Source organism: Octopus bimaculoides, chromosome 29, assembly GCF_046866305.1.
Source record: "Octopus bimaculoides isolate indiv1 chromosome 29, ASM4686630v1, whole genome shotgun sequence".
NCBI classification, from domain to species: Eukaryota; Metazoa; Mollusca; class Cephalopoda; order Octopoda; family Octopodidae; genus Octopus; species Octopus bimaculoides.
In genome coordinates, this window is record NC_142956.1 from 6,032,783 (window position 1) to 6,057,782 (window position 25,000).

The 25,000-nt window shown below is 35.2% G+C and overlaps 1 protein-coding gene across 2 annotated transcripts in view; it reads right to left on the reverse strand.

Annotated features, from left to right (window-relative positions):
• Positions 1 to 25,000, reverse strand: part of LOC106869292 (uncharacterized) — a 247,362-nt gene that overhangs the window by 194,658 nt on the left and 27,704 nt on the right. For both annotated transcript variants that reach the window (XR_016238965.1, XM_089345317.1), the window contains exons 5-12: positions 24,311 to 24,382; positions 21,789 to 21,860; positions 19,427 to 19,498; positions 6,254 to 6,325; positions 4,639 to 4,710; positions 4,089 to 4,160; positions 2,132 to 2,203; positions 505 to 576 (exon numbers count right to left, since the gene is read on the reverse strand). Coding sequence is in view for 1 of the 2 variants with exons in the window: in XM_089345317.1 (XP_089201443.1) it covers positions 505 to 576; positions 2,132 to 2,203; positions 4,089 to 4,160; positions 4,639 to 4,710; positions 6,254 to 6,325; positions 19,427 to 19,498; positions 21,789 to 21,860; positions 24,311 to 24,382 (576 nt within the window). In the remaining variant the exon portion in view is untranslated. The remainder of the gene's footprint in view (positions 1 to 504; positions 577 to 2,131; positions 2,204 to 4,088; positions 4,161 to 4,638; positions 4,711 to 6,253; positions 6,326 to 19,426; positions 19,499 to 21,788; positions 21,861 to 24,310; positions 24,383 to 25,000) is intronic.

Genomic DNA, 25,000 nt, shown 5'->3' on the forward strand with positions numbered 1-25,000 from the left:
GTTTATGATCGGTACCGATAACAATGACGACCCGAACGATGATAGGAACCATAACGATGACGAGGACGTCGATAACAATGATGGCGGCGAGGAGGAGCGGAAGTAGAATGAGAAGAAAGATATCAACATCAACAAAAAAAAACAACAAAAACTACAACAACATCAGCAAAAACGGACAAAAAGTATTTTAAAATGTATATTAAGAATCTAGTTCTAAATATACAACTACAAGGGATATTCAAGGATGTTATTTCGCGTCGATCTAGATGTAAATGTACGTAATATACACACATAATTAAACACACATGTTAAGACACATGCATGCACTCTCGTATACCCCAAATCTTAGAAATATGCTCGCCCTCACATACGCATATGCCCAAACAATAAAATACATCTTTGGAAAGACAGATGTCGGAGATTAAAAAGAAGGATGGAGTGAACTTAAAGATTTAGAAATATATCGCCCATGAACTACTATAAAAGAAGACTGATTCCGCTTACAGATCTGTTAAACTGGAAAGATTTCGGAAGGTTCCCTCATTGATTTCTTTGATATTATTATTCCGCAAATTCCTGTAACATAGAATTGAGAAAATTAGAAATTTCATGCAACAAATTTGGCAGAATGTTAAATATTATGGTTAATCAATTAGATGTTGGAAGAGTTGGAAAGTAGATTACGATTATGGTGAAATGTATGATGATGATGATGGAGATAATGTTGGAGGGGTGATATTGATATAAATGATGATGAGGCAAAGAAGTAAAATATGGTGGTAATGTTGATGACGAAGATATTATGATGCTGAGGATCAGGGGTAATGTTGTTAATGTTGGTTATTCTAATAATGATGGGACTTAGCAACTTTATGGTGAAGATGATGGTATTTGTGGGAATGTTGCTCTTGTCGACGAAGATGATGGTGTTGAAGATTGTTCATTTGATTGGAGTATTCTATGATAATGAATGTTGTTAATGAAGAAGGCGATGATGAACTTGGCGGTGTTGATTACTGTGAAAAATAACAATAAGGACGAGAATGATGACAACGGTGATAATGTTGACGACGGCGAAGATAATGGAAAGGAAGCTGAAAATTATGAAGAAGATTAACAAGTTAATGATGACGCAGATGAATAAGGATAAGGGGATGAGGAGGAGGCGGGTAAAAGAAAAAATAATGAAGGAGACAAAGAAGGCGAAGAAGAATAACAGCAAAAGGAAGTCAAAAAGAAGAAAAAGAAGAAGCAAAACGATATGTATAAAAATTAGAGACTTAATTATGTTGTTCTAAATATATCTCTATTAGAGAATGTGTTGAATGGCAATCAGTGCTGATCTAGAAGGAAACAACGTACATGATATACAGACTGAATTACACACAAATCTTCATATACTCGCATCCACTCATCCGTGCACAAAGACAGACATTTAGATATAAACACAGGTATGCTTTAAACATATCCACTCAAGTATTCCACTGATATATACCAACTGTCAGAAGCGACCCTTCACATTCACTGACATTCATATACAATAGCACACACATTGATAGAGAGAGATATACCTAAGGTAAAGAGGGGTGAGGGAGTGTATAACGAAATATGAGAAGACATTAAATATTTGGAAAACTATCGTCAATGAAATACTGTTAAGAAGACTGATTCATCTTACAGAGTTGTTTACACTAGTAATGAATGATGTTGATGATGATTAGGACGATGACGAAGTTGAGGTTGCTGATGATCGGTACAGAGAACAATGGTGACGTGAAAGATGATAGGGATATTATTGTAGTTTTCTTACTGACTGGGATACAAGGGATATTCAAGGATATTATGTAGCGTCGATCTAAAGGTAAAAGTCGTACATAATATACACACCGAATTACACACACATGTTAATGCTCTCGTACATATTTATCCATACACACAGACATACACATGTATGAACTCTCATGTATTCCAAAACTTAGAATTGTACCGACACTTGCATACGCATATTCCCAAACAATAAAACACATCTTTGTAAAGACAGATGCTAGCGCTTAAAAAGAAGGATGAGAAGACATTACAGATTTAGAAATATATCGATGAAACACTACAAAGGAAGAGTGATTCCACTTACAGATCTGTTAAACTGGAAAGATTTTGGAAGGTTCTTACATTGATATTCGTAATATTATTATCCCGTAGATTCCTGTAACATAGAATTGAGAAAATTAGAAATTTTATGCAACAAATTTGGCAGAATGTTAAATATTATGGTTAGTTAATTAGATGTTGAAAGAGATGGAGAGTAGATGACGATCATGATGAAATTAATGATGATGATGATGGAGATAATGTTGGAGGGGTGATATTGATATAAACAATGATAAGTCAGAGTAGAAAATATGGCGGTAATGTTGAAGACGAAGATATTACGTTTCTAATGATGGGGTGATGTTTATGTTGACTATTTTGATTAGCATGTCTATGGTGTTGCTGAATATGATACTGATTATGATGATGTTGGTGAGGATGTTAATGTTTGGGAAACTAATAATGATAGGGATTAGCACGTTTACGGTGAGGATGACAAAGTTTGTGGGGATGTTTTTCATGGTGATGATGATGGTGTTGAAGATTGTTCATCTGAATGGGATGTTCTATTATTATGAATGACGTTGATGATGAAGAGGGCAATGATATACTTGATGGTCTTGATGATTGCGAAGAATACAAATGATGGCACTGATGATGGCAAGGAAGAAGACGTCGATAATGATGATGACAGCGAAGAGGATAAGGAAAAAGAAGACGAGAAATATGATGAAGATTAAGAAGTTAAAGATGAAGCAGTTTCAAAATAACAAGGGGGTGAGGAAGAGGTGAGAAAAATGATAGCTAACGAAGAATAAGAAAAGAAGAAAAGAGCAAGAAGAAGTAGAATATTAAGATGACAAAGAACTCTTTCATGATGATGATGATGATGATGATGATGATGATGACGATGACGATGACGATGATGATATTGGTAACGATGTTGTTGATTGTGATGACTAAGGTAGGTGATACTGAAGATGATTTCGATGAGAAAAATCAAGAAAGAACAAACACCATGCTCAAAAAAAGTATGGAAAAGTAACCTATGAAAAAAAGAAGAGAAAGAAGCAAAACAAGAATAGGAGTAAGAAAAGAAGTGAAAGGAGGAGGAGAGGAGAGGAAGAATAAGAAGAAGAAAAAGAAAGAAAAAAACGAAAAGAAAAAGTAGAAAAAAGAAAAGAAGACGAAGAGACGAAGGAGAAGGAGCAGAAGGAGAAAAATCAGGAAGACGAGGAGGAGAAGAAAAGGAAGAAAATGAGAAATAGAAGACGGGGAAGACGAAAAAGAAGAAAACGGAGACAAGAGTAATGGTACGGAAGGAGTGGGAGGAAAAATGATGGAGAAGAAAATGGAGGAGGAGGAGAAGTGGAATGGGAGGAAGAAAGGAGGGATGGAAAGACTGGGGGGGGGGATGGAGAAGAAGAAAATGAAGAAGTAAGAAAATAAGGAAAAGGAGATAACAACAAGAGTTGGGTGAACAATTGATTTCGGTTGAAAATGTTTATGCTTAACAAGATGATGAACAAATAGCAAAGTATGAAATAAATTACTAAGAGTTGGAAGGTATAGCAAAATTTAAATATGAGTAATCGCATTCTAAATATGCAATTAGAACGGAGAGCGATGAATGGTAATCAGCGTTGATGGAGAACACAATAAATGATATACAAAAATATATACAAACACAAGTCGGTACACTCGTGGACCTTCACTCATACTAAAAGGAACCTATATATATGTACATACACAAAATCATACACATTAATTAACAGAATCACAAACTTAAATCCACACACAGTCATAAACACACACACACACACACGCACATACACACACACACACACACGCACATACACACACACACACACACACTCAACTTCCCAGACATTCACAAAGAATGCCAAGGAGATTGAGAGAAAAAAGAAAGGATGGAAAGACATTAAACGTTTAGAATTATATCATAAATAAAATAGATTCAAAAAACTAATCCAGCTTACAAAGTTCTTAACTTGAAAAGGGTTTCGAAAGCCCCTGGTTCAATTTCATTGATATCATTATATTCCAAATATCTGTAACAAAAAATTGAGTTTTGAAAAACTTGTGTCGATCAGGATCGTAATGACATATTAAATATAACGCCTTAAAAATTGGGAAACTGTTTGCTGATGATGAGGGTGGATATGATGATACAGAAGATGATGATGATGAGGAGGAGGAGGCTGATCGTGTGGTGGTGGTGGTAATGATGATAATGCTGATGGTTGTTGTAGTGATGATGGTGGTTTTAACACCGTATATTATATAAACACCGACTTACACACATATGTTAATACACACATGTTGGCAGACATAGAAATGCATGCACTATGTTTCCCCTAACGTATCACACTCTCATATAGGACCACATACACATTCATAGACATTCACAAACAATAATACACATCTTTAGAAAGAGGGGGGGGTGAGCATGAAATAACGTATGGGAAGATATTACAGATTTAGAAATATATCATCAATGAAATACTGTAAAAGACTGATTCAACTTACAGACGTGTTAAACTGGAAAGATTTCGGAAGGTTTCTATTTTGATTTCCACGATATTATTATCCCGCAAATTCCTGTGACATAAAATTCAGTTAAGAAGAAGATAAAGAAGAAAAAGATGTTATTGATGAAGACGATAATGAGGATAATGGAAATGATGATGCGACGGTAATGTTAGTGTTGGTGGTGATGATGGTGATTGTGGAGGAAGATATTTTGACCACAGAAAATGAGGACGATGCTCACTGCTAATAGTGATACGAATGCTAGTGCTGATTATTGTGGTGAAGATGATGATGGTGATGATGAGAGTGATAACGATGTTATTAATTATGATGACTCAGGGTGTGATAATGAAAACGATTTCGATAAGAATAATCGAGAAAGAACGGAGGACATGTGCAAGAAAGGGACGAGAGAGAAATCTATGAAAAAGAAGGAGGAGGAGGAGGAGAAGAAGAAGAGAAAGAGGAAGAAGTGGAAGAAGAAGAAGAAGAAGAAGAAGAAGAAGAAGAAGAAGAAGAAGAAGAAGAAGAAGAAGAAGAAGAAGAAGAAGAAGAAGAAGAAAGAGCGGAAGAAGAAGAAGGGGAAAAAGAAGTAGAACAATGAGGAAAATGTAGGGGAAAATTTGAAAGAGAAGGAATGATAGTAGATAAGGAACACAAAAGAGAAGACAAAGATTCAGAAAAAGATGGAAAGGTAAGAATATGAAGACATAAAAGAATAGGAAGGAGAAGAGCAGTGGGAAGAGGAAATTGAAATAGCAGTACAGGAAGACAAAGAAGAACAAGAACAAGAAGATGGAGAAGAACAAAAAGAAGAATAAGAGGAAGAGGACGGAGAGGAAGAAGGGGAAGAAAACGAAGCAGAAGTAGGAGAGAAAGACGAAGAGGAGGAAGACGATGCAGATGTAGGAGTGAAAGACGAAGAAAATAGACGATAAAGAAGAAAATAAATGACAGAAGATGAAGAACACAAGCAGGATGAAGAAGGAGTAAAAGATGAAACAAAAAAATGAAAAAAATAATGGAGGAAGATGAAGATATTGGACAAAACTAAGAAATACAAGAAGACGAAGAAAGAGAAGAAGAAGAAGAAGGAAAAGAAGCAGAAGAAGAAGCAGAAGAAGAAGAAGGAGGAGGAGGAGGAGGAGGAGGAGAAGAAAAAGAAAAAGAATGTGAAGAAGTAAAAGAAGATGAAGGAGTAGGAAGAAAAGAAAAAGATGAAGTAGAAGAAGAAATAACAGGAGGAATAAGGACGAAAAGAAGAACAAGAAGAAGCAGGATAAAAAGAAATAGGAGGATGAGGAGAAGAAAAAATAGGATAAGGTAGAAAAGAAGAAAGACAAGAAAAAATGACACTAGATGAAGATAAAGAAGAAGAAACAAGAAAATAAGACGAAGATGGAGGAGGAGAAGCTGAAGAAGAAGAAGAAGAAGAAGAAGAAGAAGAAGAAGAAGAAGAAGAAGAAGAAGAAGAAGAAGAAGAAGAAGAAGTAAAAGGAGAAGGAGAAAAAGAAAAAGAAAAAGAAGAACGAGAGGAAGAAAAAGAAAAGGAGGAGGATTCATTCTCATACATGAAGAATGAAATAACGTGAAGAAAAGTGACTCTACTTACAGTGTTTCTAAATTCGGAAGATTTTCGTAGATGCGTGGATGAATTTTTGTGATTTTATTGTGATACAAATACCTAAAACATAAAACTGCGTTCAGAACAATCATATAGAAAAACATTCTCATAAATTATTAAATTATATCGCTAGACACTTGCTTGAAAAGAAGGGAATGTAAAAGATAATGAAGATGATGATGAGGATGTCCTTAATATAAATAAATATATTTAAAGGCAACACTTATAGTCTTCCCTTATGTGGTTTTTTCATGCTGACTACTAGATAAATTCTTATAAAGATTTTATCCTTCTTTAAATGTTATACACACACACACACACACACACATACACACACACACACACACACACACACACAAACAGACACACACACATATTTGCTACTATCGCTTTCGTGACGGATCCGGCGCCTTTCGTGGAAGCTTTCACCCGCTTCTTAGGACCGACTGACCCGTGCTCGACCGCCGTTGGCACGGTATATATATATATGTGTGTAATATATATACATATACTATATATATATATATATATATATATATATATATATATATATATATATATATATATATATATATATATGTCTAACATAATAAATGTGAAAACTAATTTCTGTGTGTCAGTGTGTCGCACTTTGACCCCCCTCTCTCACTATTCAATGACACGCATACTATTCCTCATGGTGGTGTGAGAGTAATAGTAGGCATAGCGGTCGGTGAGGTCGGTGGCGAAGACACAGAGAGAAACAAAAAAAAATAGAGAGAGAAAGAGAAAAATACATTTAAGGATAGTTGATGATGTTTTATTAAAAGTAGTCGTGTTGGTGGTGGAGCGGTAGGCAGCGAAAGCGGCGAAGTCAAATGTATTGTTGGTGGTGGCGTCAGAAATCTGAATGGTGTATGTATGGCAGTTGTGGTGGTGGTGTTGGTGGCGGTACTAGTGATGGTGATGGTTCAAAACAATCAACAGAAAGAGAGGACAAAAAAATACTGTTTATGATGCAACTTTGCAATACTTTCCAAGTCGACAAATTATATATTATTCTTCTGATGAAAATTGTTCATTGATTGAAAAATATTGTTCAAGATTAATAAAATTTAATATGTACTCACTGCATGAAGTTTTCTTGTAGGACCCAAGGCCTAATGAAGAGCCATCGACAGGAGCTAGTTTTAAACTAGTATATATACATACATATATATATATATATATATATATATATATGCGTGTGTGTGTGTGTGTGTGTATGTGCGTGTGTATGTATGTATATACGTATATGCGTGTGCATCAGCCATATATTTATGTGCTAAATTTATGCGCTAAATATATATATATGTCAGTATATATATATTTTGTTATTATGTTCCCGTTCATTTTTCCAACGTCCTGTACCCTAATATGCATCTATATATACATGTAGATGTAGGTATGTAAATATATGTATGTATACATGCATACGCTTATATATCATTTGTATATATATATATATATATATATATATATATATATATATATATATATATATGAATGTGTATATACATATATATGAATGTTTTACCTACAAAAAACGGGAAAAAACCGACCTAGAACCGGAAACAATACCAGACCATCCTCTCAGATCACTAAAACCAATACTTACAAATTGAAAAAGAAGATTATAATTCTGAAAATAGGACGGCAGACATAACAACACCAGGTAAAATAACACAACGGAAACACAAACTTCAAATCAACATCAACAAAAATAGTAACCATAAACAGAAAAAAATTCATTTTTTAATGTCAGGACAACAAACACCGGAGAAAGAAACACTCCAAGAGGTAACATACCCAAAACAACTGGACATATAGATCCTAAGATAATTAATCTTTCCAGAAGAGATCTTGACAATGATGAAACCCAACTTCTGTTAAAAGGCCTGAAATTTACACCTACACCAACAGTCAACCACCATGAACTAAAGGGAGATATCCAGAAATTCTGTCGCAAATTACGACTTGTCGAATTCTTCACCACTAATATTAATAATAACAATAATAATGAAACCGAAGATTCTTTAGTGAGGAATAAATCAAATTTCACCCCGCCAAAAGGCAGAAATATCTACCTTGACCAATATATTGACACCCTATCAAACTTCTCCCTAAAACAAAATACCAAAGTTAGGCCGAACATTAACAAATCCGAGATATCTGCACTTAAACGCATACAAAACGATGAAACAATAATAATTAAACAAGCAGATAAAGGGGGTGCAATCGTCATCATGGATGTGGAACACTACAAGGATTTAGTTGAGGAACAACTAAAGGATACAACCTTCTATTGTGAAATACCCTCGAACATAGACCACCACATCATGAAGAAGATCAACCACCTAGTTTCTAAACACTACAACTCACTCACTGATAATGAAAGAGACTACATCACCAACTTCGAACCAAAACCCAGTAGCTTTTACGGCTTACCCAAAATACATAAGTCAGAAGATATTCAACAGGCAGTAAAAGAACAAGGAAGTGAATACATAAAAGTGCTACATCCAAAAGATTTAAAACTTAGACCAATTATAGCTGGCACAGTATGCCCTACTCACCGTCTAAGCAATTTCATCGACATTCTTTTGAAGCCACTATGTACATACACACCCAGTTTAATTCGGGATGACATCGACTTTTTATCCCATCTTCCCAAAACCACTGAAACAAATTCAATCCTACTGAGCTTTGATGTAGTAAGCCTATACACAAATATCCCACATGATTTAGGAATAAAGGCGGTTGAATACTGGGTAAACAAACACAGAGAAGCAATTCCCAACAGGTACACGGTGACATTTATACTAGAATCAGTGAGACTTATCCTGGAAAATAATACTTTCTTCTTCAATGGTAAGAACTATATCCAAATTAAAGGCACGGCTATGGGGACGAGGTTTGCTCCCGTTTATGCGAATTCGGTGATGGGTTACTTGGAACAAAAACTCTACCAGGAAATAGAGGAGAGATATAACACCGAATTTAGGAAGTTTATAGAAAAAGCATGGAAGAGATACCTGGACGATTGCTTCATAATCTGGACCAAACCTCAAAGCACTGTGGAAAAATTTAACACCCTCCTGAATAACCTACACCCATCCATCCAATTTACAAAGGAGATGAGCAGTACCAAATTACCATTTCTAGATATAATGGTAATTAAAAAGAACACCGCCATTACCACAGATATATATTACAAACACACAGACACGCACCAATACTTGGACTTTAAATCGTGCCATCCACCCCATACAAAACGCAACATACCATACTGCCTAGCCAGGAGAACATGTACTATTGTAGAGGATATAAAGACCAGAAATCAGCGGCTGATGGAATTGAAAGAATTTCTGCTGAAGCAAAAGTACCCGTCACGACTCATAGAAAATGGTATTCAGCGGGCTTCGAAAATACCCATACAACAACTGAGGACACCGCAAAGAAAAGACAAACAGGAAAAGATCATTCCATTTATAGTGACACAAAATCCATGCCACCAGAACATCTTTAATATCGCCAAAGCGAACTTACCAATCCTTGCACAAAGTAAGGAATTGAGAAATATCATTACAGATCAAAATATAACTCTCAGTAAGAGACAACCTAAAAACTTGAAAAAGCAATTAAGAAAGGCAAGGTTTGACCTCAGCAACAAAAATCAAACATTCACTGTATCCAGATGCAATGATAGCCGATGTGGTACATGCCGATCAATCCATATATGAACACAAAAACAGGGAAAATATTCACCAATGCGAACATGAACTGCAAAAGTAGAAATCTAATCTACTGCATCAAATGCCCTAATTGTGAAGAACTGTACGTTGGCCAGACAGGTAATGCACTATCTGAACGCTCACGGGTGCATCGACAACAGATTAAAAACCCAGAAGTCCGCCAAATACCACTGAGTAACCATCTGGCAACATGTGGTCATCAAACTTTTATTATATTTCCATTCCATAAACTTTACAACCGGAATGAAATTGAGAGAAAATGCAAAGAAAAGGACTTTATTAAGAAATTCAAACCCACTCTTAACAAACAATGATTAAATTTATCTTACTTGGGGTTTAAAAATCTTATCCCTATAACTAAAACACAAAAAATCTCTCAAATGTCATCATTTCTAAAAATATATTTGGCATCATTTCTAAGAATAGCCAAACACCTACTGGGGTTTAAAAATCTTATCCCTACAACCAAAACACAAAACGATTTCTGAAGTGTCATCATTTCTAAAAATAAATTTGGCATCATTTCTAAGAAAAGCCAAACACCTACTGGGGTTTAAAAATCTTATCCCTACAACCAAGACACAAAACAATTTCTCAAATGTCATCATTTCTAAAAATAAATTTGGCATCAATTCTAAAAATAGCCAAACGCATACTGCTGCTGTCCAAAGGAATTGGTATAAAATACAGAAAACCAGCCAATCTATTACAGTCTGTTAAAGTCTGTCATACCGGCCATAATGAAATACCACAAGTTATAGAAAATACGTATTCGCCTTTATATATTTAATCCTTTGTATTGAACACTCAATATTTCATCTATTCAATAAGACATATTCCATATATTCAATAAGACATTCAATACTTTATTTCATTGTACCATCCATTTTTATTTTATATTATATATTGTATATTCCATATTCTATATCCCACATTAATTTTACAAGAATATAAATAAAACATAAAAAACAGACAGAATTGGAACTCTTTTAAACAAAATAATATATATATATATGTGTGTGTGTGTGTGTGTGTGTGTGTGTGTGTGTGTGCGTGCGTGTGTGTGTGTGTGTGTGTGTGTGTGTGTGTGTGTGTGTGTGTGTACCGACAGTCCAATTTAGCCGAAATATCGCTGAGTCTTGTCCAGCATCTTATATTCCCTCATGGTGTGGTCATCTGTCCTGTCTGTGTGTATATATTGTGCGCTTCATACAGCATAGAATGTTTATAACTCTTATTTCTTGCAACATGGGGGCTTCCGCACACTCAAGCAGAAATAAGTGGCGGTATTTTTTTTCCGAATGCATACGAAAAAGTTTTTTTTTTTAACAGGGCTTTCAATATCAGTAGAAGAGGAGCATGAATCTCGCCGTTTATTTAGGTCTAAGCTTAGGCATATGCATGCCATATCATAAGTCTAATAGGAACCTTAGAGAATTCATATAAATAACAACCACCCAAAATGTATAAACTGATTTATAGTAGACAATATATCAAACCACATTACTCATCTCTAAGGTAGGAAATATTTAAAGTGAAATGAGGTCTTTTATAATTTAGCAGCAGAGAAGGCGTGATATAGCGAAAAACTAAAATACTTTACCGGTAGTAATAATAGAAAAAGTAAACGTAATGGGATGAACCGTCCTAGTAATAACTCCAATAAAATGCATAATATGACGAACTCGATTAACAACCAAGAACGAACCGTGGGAAGAGTTAAAGATAGACAGTCAGGGCAATTTAAAAATAGATTACCTTGAACTACGATGCAGCGTATAAATTTACATGAATTTGTGCCAAATTAGATAAGTGACTCAGTTAAGAATGGATCTGCCGAGAGGTGCCATTCAGATAGGGGAGATAACGAATACATAAGTTCCGCCAAGATTACTATGCAAATAATTGACAGATATAATATCAAATAAAACCCAGGACGAAATATAAACCAGGTAAATATCTTACACACGTCTACAAAAAGCTTAGGTAGAAATAGAAATACATACCACAATAACATACATACATGCATACATCTAGCAATATCGAGTGGTATATAATTCCTTTCGGAAATCAAATCATTTCCAATATACCAAAACAGTTTTATTCTGTATCGGGCGAAGCATTTTTCAAAAGACTGTAAATACTATATAATATTTAATAACCATAGATGTAGACTAGCATTTTCTAATAGTAAAGCTCTATCACAAATTATAGCAGCACACAGTGCTAGTACATTAAACATTTTCCATCTAAGTAATAACAACAATAATAATTATAGATCGATAGATAGCAACGATGTCGACATGATCGAACGAACCATAAGTAACTCAACTAGGTATCAGGATAGGAACTATGGTTTAACAACCAATAAAATAGAAGCTAGTAGAAATATCAAATGTGATTGTGCAAGGCATAGGATCTGTCCGGCTAACTCTAATTGTAGGTACAAATATACGTATCCAGATGTAAGGTTACCTCAGAGAATACGGAGGACTTCTATATAGGAGCTCGCTCACGTTCTATTAACCACAGAATTGTCACTAAAAGAATTGGACACTAAAAGATAGTAACAAAATATACTCGATTGCTTGGGAATTATTGAAGCAAAATCTTATAGAATAGGCGATGATAGGGGTGGCTTTTTGTGGAAGAAATGTACAACATTTTCACTACAAAATTTACTCCTTTACGCACAAGACAGGACATAGGCTCTAAGATGTCCACACTTGATAAAATACGTTTAAGGTGAATAAATACAACACGCCATCTATAGTGATTATTCTAGTTACAATACTGATTATAATAATAAATCATATTTATACTAATGCTACTACTCCTACTACTAATGATAATAACAATAATATTAATTGAAGATAGAAACCAAAAATAAATATAATACCCGTAAAAAGCCTCAATTAGCTTTCCAGACCTTATAGTATAGATGGCATTGACAGGTATGCACAAACACATAGGCAGAGTAGTTGGTCGTAGCTCATTTTCCATGTGTCCGCAAATGCGATTTGGGCTCAACAAAAAGCATGATGTGTCACAAATTAAAACAAAATGTCCACAAACAACTTAATGTTAAAGATATTTTAACTACTCTCAATGTATTTTCAACTTCTATTTTCGCACATGTATATAATAGAATCAGGTTTGAAAGAGAAAAGAATAAACGTGGTATAAATAGGGAAAAGTTAAAGAAACAAAGAAAATGCACACTAGGTATAAAAGTAATGGCTTTTTCCTTATAAAAACAAAGGTATATACATAGAAATAAATTATTTGAAGTGGAATTAAAAGGTATACAAATCATTATCAATATAGAAAGTTATATCAGTTTCGTCATCGCTATTTACTCACTTTGAATCAATACAGATTTCCAACCGGATTTGGGTCTAATAGTATCTGTGTGAGAAGATTGCATGCAAGAGAGGGAAGCAATTCCGAAAGTGATGCAGTTAGGTTAATATGATTAACAGAATATAAATGGTATATAGGATGTATGAGAATTAGTGGGATTATTGGTATTAGTAAAGTCTGTAGTGTCCAGAGTATTAAGTTGTGTGTTCATGTTAAGTTGTGGTTGATGTTTATTATTGAAAGTTGCCTCTTTATTTAGTCTTTGCTACACTGAAGTATTCTGAGAACATTTATAAAAAGGGAATATTAGGTAGTTTGGTGTAAAGCTCCTAGCACATCTATCGATGTGCTCCCTGTCCTGTACCTGTCTATATAACCGAAACACTATACCAAATTAAAAAGCACTTTCATACATCTCCACACATAACCCAAGAATAACTGTGGAATTCAACATCATCATCTAAAATCGAACCATTCTCACTGGACAATGGACGAAATTTTGTCCTCACACAAAATTATCGAAACTAAAATGCAACCGAAATCATAAAAAAAAATATTAAGCAGCGCAAGACTGTATCTGTTAACAACGGAACCAAAAGTGGGAAAATGCGGTGACCTAACTCTGGCACATGCCCCACCTTTTGGAGGATACAAAATTTCACTTCAAATATGGGGAAATATTTGAGATAAAATCAAACTTCACTTGTAATCCTGAAAACCTAATCTATGTTATTACCTGCTTAGGTTGCAGAAACCACGAAGAACAACGTTTCTCAAAGAACAAATCCGCTTTCCACAACTTAGACTGATACAGCTCAATGAGCACATAGATATGTGTGCTAGGAACGTTAAAACAAACTTCATGATTTTTCCCTTTTTATCAATGTTCCCAGGACGCCGCAATGTAGCAAATATTAAATAAACTGGGAAATTCGTTAATAAATGTCAGCCACAACTTAACATGAACACACAAATTAATACAGGACGCTACTAACTTTACTGATACCAATAATCCCACTAATCCTCAAATATCCCATACACCATTAATACTTATTAATAATATTAACCTAATAGCCTCACTTTCAGAACTGCTTACCTCCCTTGCATGCAGTCTTTTCACGCAGGTACTATTAGATCAACACCGATTTTCAAACGGCGTTGATTCAAATTCAGTGAACAGCAATGACGAAACCGGTATGAATTCCTATATTGCATCATGATAATGATTTTTATACACCATAATTTATTTGTATGTAGATAATTTCTTTGTATATATATATCTTTGTTTCTATAAAAAAAACTAGTGTGCATTTTCTTTGTTTTTATTTTCCCTCTCTCCTTCTCTCTCTCTCTCTCTCTCTCTCTCTCTCTCTCTCTCTCTCTCTCTCTCTCTCTCTCTCTTTATATATATATATATATATATATATATATATATATATATATATATATATATATATATATACAACTTCAATATATTCTGAACTACAATATCGTCATATATTTATCGCTTTATTTTTGCTTTCATTTTCTTATTCATTTCTATTTAACCATCTCACATCGTCTCTGATGAAGGGATATCCATAATATCCCAGAAACAGCTGTAAATCTATATCTATATCTTTTCCTTTATACATGTCCTGAAAACTCCTCACAGCCTTGGCTTTGTTGTCTCATTTTTTCCAATATATGCATGATAATGCAAGACACACATTAGACTTCTCACTCGTATCACTAACGACCCAAGAGTCTACGGTCTATCCGTAGCAATTACTTAAGGTTACCTGCCACTATCTGTGTCTTCTAGATAACAATACGTCTCATATATAATGTGTGTTGGCACTCCGTCGCTTACGACGTCCAGGGTTCCAGTTGATCCGATCAACGGAACAGCCTGCTCATGAAATTAACGTGCAAGTGGCTGAGCACTCCACAGACACGTGTACCTTTAACATAGTTCTTGGGGATATTCAGCGTGACACAGGGGGACAAGGCTGACCCTTTGAATTACAGGCACAACAGAAACAGGAATTAAGAGTGAGAGAATGTTGTGGTGAAAGAATACAGCAGGGTTCGTCACCATCTCCTGCCGGAGCTTCGTCGAGCTTTAGGTGTTTTAGCTCAATAGACACTCACAACGCCTGGTCTGGGAATCGATACGGCGATCCTATGACCGAGATTCCGCTGCCCTAACCACTGGGCCATTGCGCCTCCACTCATATAATATACCAGTAGTATAGCCCGGGTTTGACCGGAATTAAGTTGGGATTATTAAGCTAATGAAGTTCTTTATTTCAAACCAAACTAAGTAACATGGTGTCAAATTTGGGCAGAATCAGTGTTACAACTGGAGCGCATGAGTTGGGAGTTTGATCGGCAGAGGTGAACAGGTTACACATGCCATCCCTTTGAAAACACCACCGCCATCATCTAAAGCCTCTTTGTCCATGGGTTAGGAACCCTTCCAGCAAGGAAAATAGAATGACCAAAAGGGCCCCCGATTCTCTGTGTCAGGAGCGGTTCTGTTCAGATCACAATAAAGTCTTAAGTATATATATATATATGAGAACACGGATGTTACGTAGGTAAAACGTTAATGTTCGAAACAGCAGTAGTCCATAGATAATTCTTTATTCTGTATATTTCTCATTTTGTCCTGTTCTGAGGTTTTGCGAAATTTTTCTGGAGAACATTATTTTTGTTTGTGGTTGGGTTGTTGATGACCTCTTTCTAGCATATCGGATGTCCACCTAGTGGTCATCCCTTATACACGTGTAATACATTTTTTTCTGAATTTTCAGATTTTTTATATGCTAGGCCACTTGGTTTTAAATTGAATTAATATTCAATTTCTCTCTCTCTCTGTCTGTCTCTCTCTCTCTCTCTCTCTCTGTCTGTCTGTCTCTCTCTCTCTCTCTCTCTATACATATATATATATATATATATATATATATATATATATATATATGACAAAAACACACATACACACACGCACGTATGTACATCAATTGCATACATATTTTTTGTACGCATACATGTTCTGATGTGTGTATGTGTGTGTGTTGCCCGTATATCAACAAAACACATACACACATCTTGCGTTACATATATATATACGGATAAATGATTTAAAATAAATATATTTTGGAAATGGCGATTTACGGTACAATACCTAGAAACATGAAAATCAGACCACATGGGTTTGTTTACATCAATTCGACAGTTTCCATAAAAAGTGTTGGGAAAGTGTTGGGAAAGAGATAGAGAGAGCGCGCTCTGCCTCTCTATCTTTCTCCCTCCCTTACACACATGCCAGATATCTCTCTTTCTTCCTTTCTTTCTCTCTCTCCCTGTCTCACAAACACAGCAACATCACACACATACACACATGCTGCTCTCTCACACTAACAAAAGAACTTCACATACACACCACACTTTTTGTCTGGCATACTCACTATAAAAAGAAAGAGTGTATTTCTTTTTGGCAACATTTGTTTTGTGTGTAATGTTGGTGTGTGTGTGTGAGAAAGAAAGAAAGAAAGAAAGAGAGATAACTGGCATGTGTGTGTACGGGAGGGAGAGAGATAGAGAGAGACAGAGAAGGTATTTTTTCTTTTTGCTTGTTGCTTTCATGCCTACCACACAGACGCTGGCAAACAAAATGTATTTCTCCTTCACCTTCCCTCTTACAAACATACAATTTCTCTCTCTCTCTCTCGCCTTCACGCGCGTACGCACAGATTTGACTTCGCCATGTCAACAAACTTCAAAATTCGTAAAAGTTTATCGATTTTTGCAGCTATACGCGGGTGCCTCTGAGAGAAAATATTGGCCAAAATGCACATAAGGTCATGACACATCACCTCCTAAAATTGGAGCGACATGCGTGCTAATTTGTGGACGTGCATAAACCACATTCACGTACACACACACACAAACATCCTCTCTTTTATATATATACAAATATATTTAAAGGAGGCAGCTAGTTAGCTGAGTGTCTCGAAAAAGGAAAACAATAAATGTCATTACATGTGACTGACGGTGTTAGAACGTCTACGCCGCTAGAAATAAGAGCTGGAGGGTTTTGTTGCTACTGTCAACGCACATATAATTGTATACATGCATACTATCAGCGGCTGTGGATGGCAGGAAAGTAGCAATCTTGATATCACTTCACCGTACGGCTTCAGCTTTAGGCCGAAGCTTCGTCAGAATGGTCGGCACAGATTACCTACTCTGAACATCCTCGCTACAAGCATATATATTTACTCCATACAAAATTTATCGATGATTTAGCGAACACTAGCGTGTTTACAAATAATTAGATGGAGCGGCTAGTTAGCAGGTTTCACCTAAAAGGAAAAGAATAAATGTCATTAAATAAGACTGAGTGTGTTAGAACACCTACACTGCTAGAAATAACAGCTGAAATATGTGTGTGTGTTTGCGTGTCTCAACGCGCGCGTATTTGTGTGTGCGTTTGTGTGTTTATAAATGCAGATAAACAAATATTTGCTTTTTTATTAGAAGCGTGAAAACGCGTATTGTACGCTACAAAAAGGATGATATATTTTAGAACGTAGTGTTGCTGTTAGAACTGCTGCAAAAATACTCGGTAAATTACCCTTACATAGCTGTTGACAAATGCTTCCGCTTTGTAAAGGTAATTTACCCAGTTTTCCGCTGTTCTAAAGGCAAATCTGCGTTCTAAAAATATCCTCTTAATTGTATCGTACATCACAAAAATTCATGAACTGATCTTGAAGGATCATCGCCGAAGAATTGACAGAATTGTTGATATGATTGGTGTGTGTTGGAGCTCCTGCAGACGAATTTTGAGTGAGATATTGCGAATGAAAAGAGTTGCAGCAAAATGTGTGCCTCGCTTGCTCACAGATCAAAAAGCGTCATGCGTGAATATGAATCATGAACTGAAAGAACGGTTGGAAGTTGATCCGGACCCATTTTCGAAATTGATTACTGGTGTTACGGCCACGACGCGGAAATGAAACAGCAATTAAGTCAATAAAAGCATTCGATGTTACCATGCCCCGAACACGCGTGGAGCGAAGCTCAGCATCAAGACGTTGCTGGTTAGTTTCAATGGTGCAGAAGAAATTTTCCACATAGAATTTGTTCCTCCTAGTCAAACAGTTAACTAGACATTTTACTGGGCAGTTTTTAAGCGTTTACAAAGGCCTTGTTGGTGTTGCAGTTGTTTCAGCTTTTGTCATTTTAGAGGAATAAAGGAGGAATACGTTGTTGTAGAGGGGCATGGAGAAGGAAAAGAAATGACTTACAGAAAACGAAGACGGAAATTTCGTGTTGTAGGTGTAAATGATGAAGAAATAGAAAAGCGTAAAATTAATTACTAAGAGTTGGAAGGTGTAGCAGAATTTAAACATGAATAATTTAATTCTCAATATACTATTAGAACAAAGAGTCATGAATAGTAAACAGCGTTGATGAAAAGTAAACACAATAAATGATATCCAAAAAGATATACAAACACAAGTCGATACATTCGTACACATTTCCTGATACCAACAGACACAGACATATAAATATATATGTACATACATACACAAAATCAAATTCAGTAATCCTCGCAATATCGCGGTTCACCTATCACGTTTTATTAAGCTTACGTCTATTTTTCTGTGTTGTTGTTTCGCATTTATAAGACAAATATATACAAATTATTAAGAAATAATAAAACATATATACAGTACAGTACTGTTTCTACTTCGCGGATTTTCATTTCTCGCTGTAGTTTTCGAACGTAACACCCGCGTTAGTCGATCGATTACTGTACATGAATTATGAGAAACACATACATTAGCCCACACAAACACACACGCGCCCACACACTTTCCCAGACATTCACAAAGAATTGCATATTCCAATGGAAAGCGACTGAGAATATATAGTGTATCAAGGAGAGTGAGAGAAAACAGAAAGGATGGAAAGATGTGAAATGTTTCGAATTATTTTGTCAATAAAATAATCAAAAAATAATCCCACTTACAGAGTCCTTAAACTGGGAAGATTTTGAAAACATCCTATTTCAATCTCAGTGATGTCATTGTATTGCAAATATCTGTTAAAAAAAAATGAGATGTGAAAAACTTGTGCATAATCGATTCATGATAAAATATTACATATAGTGCATAAAAATTTAGAAATCCAGACGCTGAAGACGATGGAGATGATGATGGCGAAGATGATGATGACGAAGATGATGATGATGATGATGATGATGATGATGATGATGATGATGATGGTGGTGGTGGTGGTGATGGCTATGGTGGTGATGGTTATGATGGTGGTGTTGATGTTCTTAGTGATGGTGATGGAGGTGGTTGTGATGGTGGTGGTTTTGGTGGTGGGGTATATGATGATATAGCGGAGTCCGTGAGGAGGGGGGGTGCTGTTGATTTTCATGATGATGCTCAGGGGGGCAGTGATGACGATGATGATCATCATAATGAAGAGGAGGTAGGGGATGGTGATGGTGGTATTTGTGGTGGTGGTAGTGTTGGAGGTGCTTACGATAATGACGTTGATGAGGAAAGTTATGGCAATGATAATTTTGACGGTAGCTGGAAATATTTTGAGGGAAACAATGAAAGAAAATGATTAAGATTTGGAAGGTTATAGAAATTTATATATGGGCAAATTAGCTTTAAATATACAATTACAAGATTGAGGGATAGTATTCAGCATTGATCCAGAGCTAAAGAGAGTAAATAATATACGGACCGGAATGCAACCACAAGTTGATACACGAATATTGAATCACCCATACGCAAAACATAAACATATGTATGCACATACATAAAATCTGCTGCTTGAACCATCACACGCTCATATATACTAATACACACAGACACATGTTCACTTACAAATATACACACATTCACATTCACAGACATTCTAAAACAATCACGTACACCGCTGGAGAGGAAGCGAGAATGCAGTGAAAGAGAGATAGAGACATAGAGAGCGAGACAAGGAGAGAGAGCATGATAGAATGCGATGGCATTTTAAAGTTATAAATATGTGGGCAGTGAAATACAATCATAAATTATCAAAATAAAAATTCTGTTAAACTAAAAAAGTTCTGGAAAATGCCGCCTAAATATTGTTGATTGCATTGTTATACAAATTTCTGTTGAAAAGAATATGTAAAGAATTTCGGAACAGATATTAATTATTATAGCGAAATAATTAGATGACTCAGGAGAAGGACTGTAAACGGATGCTGATGAAGAACAAAACGATGATGATGATGGTGATGATGATAATGATGATGATGATGATGATGGTAGAGAGATGATGCTGATGATGATGATGGTCTTTTTCTCTTTCACTTCTTCTTCTTCTACTTCTTTTTCTTCTTCTTCCGTTTCTTCTTCCTATTCTTCTTCTTCTTCATCTTCTTCGCCTTCTTTTTCTTCTTCATCTTCTTCTTCATCTTCTTCTTCTTCGCTTTCTTCTTCTTCTTTCTCTTCTGTTTCTTTTTGTTTTCTTCTTTGTCTTATTCTTTTCTTCTTCGTCTTCCTTTTTTCTTCTTCTGTTGCTTTTTCTTTTCTTCTCCGTCTTCTTCTTCTTTCTTTTTCTTCTTCTTCTTCTTCTTCTTCTTCTTCTGCTTCTTCTTCTTCTTTTTATTATTATTATTATTATTATTATTCTCCTTCTTCTTCTTCTTGTGTTTCTTCTTTTTTTCTTTTTATTACTTCTCATTTTCCTCTTTTCCTTTTTACTTTTTCTACTCGTTCTTCTCCTTGAAGAATGAGAAGGTTGAAGAAGGTACAAATGAAGAAAAAAAGAAGACGGAGGATAAAAATAAAAGAATGAAGCAGAAGTGGAGTAGAAAAACAATTAGGAAAAGAAGAAAAAGAAGAAAAAAGTGACGAACAAATAGACGAACAAGAAGTAGAAAAAGAACAAGAAGAAGAAGAAAAGAAGGAAGAAGAAAAGAAGAAGGAGAATGAGAAAAAGGAGAAGAACTATAACAACAGTTACAACAACAAAAACAATAAAGAATGTTATAAAAATGTATGTGTATGCGTAGGTCTAAACTTAGCGCAAGGGATATTCAGGAATGTTATTTGGCGTTGATCTAGAAATAAACACCGAACATAGAATGCACAACGAATTACACACGCATGTTGATACACTAGTATACTGTGATCGATACACATGCATGCACTAAATGTTTCCCCTCAAATATCAGGCTCTCATATAGCCAAAATCTCAGAATCGGGTCAACACTCACATACAGATTCACAAACGATAGAACACATATTAGAAAAAATGGGAAAATATAATAGATTTCGAATGATGTCATTGATACAATGCAATGAAAGAAGACAGATTCAACTTACAGATCTGTTAATTTGGACAGATTTTGGAAAGTTTCTGCTTTGAGGAGCTTGATATTATTTTCCCGCAAATCTCTGGAATTTAAAAAATGTATTAAGATTTTTATGGACAAGATATGTGACATATTATGAAATATTATTGTTAAACAATTTGATGGTGAACGAGATGGAAAGGAGAATAGGATCAGGATATACCTGATAACCAGGCTGTTGACTGTCATGGTGTAGCGGTGAATATGTAAATGAGGAACAAGAGAAGAAAATATGGCGGTTGTGTTGATGACGAAGATATTATGATGCTGATGAGGGGTGATGCCGTTAATGTTGATTACTTTGATATTGAAGTGATGTTGGTGGTGATGTTTCATGCTGTTGATTATGATGATGGTATTAAAGATTGTGCCTCTTAATAAAAAGAAGAACGAGGCGACGAAGAGCAGAAGAAGAAGAAGAAGAAGAAGAAGAAGAAGAAGAAGAAGAAGAAGAAGAAGAAGGAAATGAAGAAGAAGAAGAAGAAGAAGAAGAAGGAAATGAAGTGAAGAAGAGGAAATGAAGAAGAAGAAGAAAAAGAAGGAAATGAAGAAGAAGAAGAAGAAGAAGACGAAGAAGAAGAAGAAGAAGAAGAAGAAGAAGAAGAAGAAGAAGAAGAAGAACATGAAGGAAAACAAGAAATACAAGAAGAATGAAAGTTAGAAGTTGGAGTAAACAAGAAAAAAACTTAGAAGCAGTAAAAGAAGAAGGATGGAAGTAGAAAACAAGAAGGCGAAAGATGAAAGAGGAAAAGAAGAAATGGAAAAAGAGAAAGAAAGAAAGGAGCAACAGCACTGAAATGAAGAATAAGACAAAGTAAAAGAAATTGAAGAAGACTAAGAACAAGGACAAAAATAAGGACAAGACAAAGCAAAGCCAAAAGTCAAGGAAGAAGGAAAAGAGGAAGGATAAGTCGAAGAAGAAGAAGAAGAAGAAGAAGAAGAAGAAGAAGAAGAAGAAGAAGAAGAAGAAGAAGAAGAAGAAGAAGAAGAAAAAAGAAGGAAAATATGAAGAAGATGAAGTACATGAAGGAAAAGAAGAAATACAAGAAGAATGAAAGTTAGAAGTTGGAGTAAACAAGAAAAAAACTTAGAAGCATTAAAAGAAGAAGGATGGAAGTAGAAAATAAGAAGGCGAAAGATGAAAGAGGAAAAGAAGAAATGGAAAAAGAGAAAGAAAGAAAGGAGCAACAGCATTGAATTGAAGAATAAGACAAAGTAAAAGAAATTGAAGAAGACTAAGAACAAGGACAAAAATAAGGACAAGACAAAGCAAAGCCAAAAGTCAAGGAAGAAGGAAAAGAGGAAGGATAAGTCGAAGAAGAAGAAGAAGAAGAAGAAGAAGAAGAAAAAAGAAGGAAAATATGAAGAAGATGAAGTACATGAAGGAAAAGAAGAAATACAAGAAGAATGAAAGTTAGAAGTTGGAGTAAACAAGAAAAAAACTTAGAAGCATTAAAAGAAGAAGGATGGAAGTAGAAAATAAGAAGGCGAAAGATGAAAGAGGAAAAGAAGAAATGGAAAAAGAGAAAGAAAGAAAGGAGCAACAGCATTGAATTGAAGAATAAGACAAAGTAAAAGAAATTGAAGAAGACTAAGAACAAGGACAAAAATAAGGACAAGACAAAGCGAAGCCAAAAGTCAAGGAAGAAGGAAAAGAGGAAGGATAAGTCGAAGAAGAAGAAGAAGAAGAAGAAGAAGAAGAAGAAGAAGAAGAAGAAGAAGAAGAAGAAAGAGAAGTAGAAGAAGAAGAAGAAGAAGATGAACAACAACAACAACATGAAATAAAAAGAAATCAAACATGATGACTGTAAAAACAGTTCTGATGATAATGATAATGATGATAATGATAATGATGATCATAATGATGATGACGCTTATAATGAAAATGTGGAAGAAACAAAAGAAGAAAAATCGGAAGAAGAAGAAGGAAGGTGAAGGAAGAAGATGAAGAGAAGCAGTAGGAGGATGTGGTAAAGAAGGAAACGTGGAAAGAGGGAGAATATGAAGCAGAAAAGAAAACGATGCAGCAGAATAAAAAAGAGATGAAGCAGAAGAAGAAAAGAAGGAAGAAGGACGAGAAGAAAAAGATCAGCAACAACAGTTACAGCAACAATAACAATAAAGAATATTATAAAAAACGTATGTGTATGACTAGGTGTAAACATATTAGCGCAAGGGATGTTCAGGAATGTTATTTGGCATTGATCTAGAAATAACCACTGAACATAGAATGCACAACGAATTACACACACACGTTGATACACTCGTATACTGTGATCGATACACATGCATGCACTAAATGTTTCCCCTCAAATAGCAGGCTCTCATATAGCCCAAATCTCAGAATCGGGTCAACACTCACATAAAGATTCACAAACGATAGAACACATATTAGGAAAGATGGGAGTGGGGACTTAAATGAAGAATGGGAAAATATAGATTTCGAATGATGTCATTGATACAATGCAATGAAAGAAGAGAGATTCAACTTACAGATCTGTTAATTCGGACAGATTTCGGAAGGTTTCTCGTTTGAGTTGCTTGATGTTATTATCCTGTAAATCCCTGAAATTTAAAAATATATTAAGATCTTTAAGAAAAAGATTTGTGACATAATATTAAATATTATTGTTAAAGACGTTGATGGTGGACGAGATGGAAAGGATAGTAGGATCAAAGTGTACCTGTAGCGGCGAATATGTAAATGAGGCACAAGAGAAGAAAATATGGCGGTAGTTTTGATAACGAAGATGTTATGATGCTGACGAGGAGTGATGCTGTTAATGTTGATTACTTTGATAATGATGGAGATTACCATGTTTATTGTGATGGTGAATATGATTGTGTTGATTATGATGATGGTAGTAAAGATTGTGCATCTGAATAAAAAGACGAATGAGGCGAGAAAAAGAAAAAGAAGAAGAAATAAAGAAAGAAAAGGAAGAAAAGAGGAGTAAAATATGATGATTATGATGATGATGATGAGGAGGACGAGGAGCAGGAGGAGGAGCAGGAGGAAGAGGTTCGAGAAAAAGGAGGACAAAAAGGATGTTTAGTAGAAGAAGAAACAGGAGGAGAAGTGGAAGAATGAGATGGAAAAAGAGGAGAAATTCAGAAATGCATGAAGATGTAAAAGAAGTAGAATAAACGAAGGAAAAGAAGAAGAAAAGAAAAAGAGAAGAG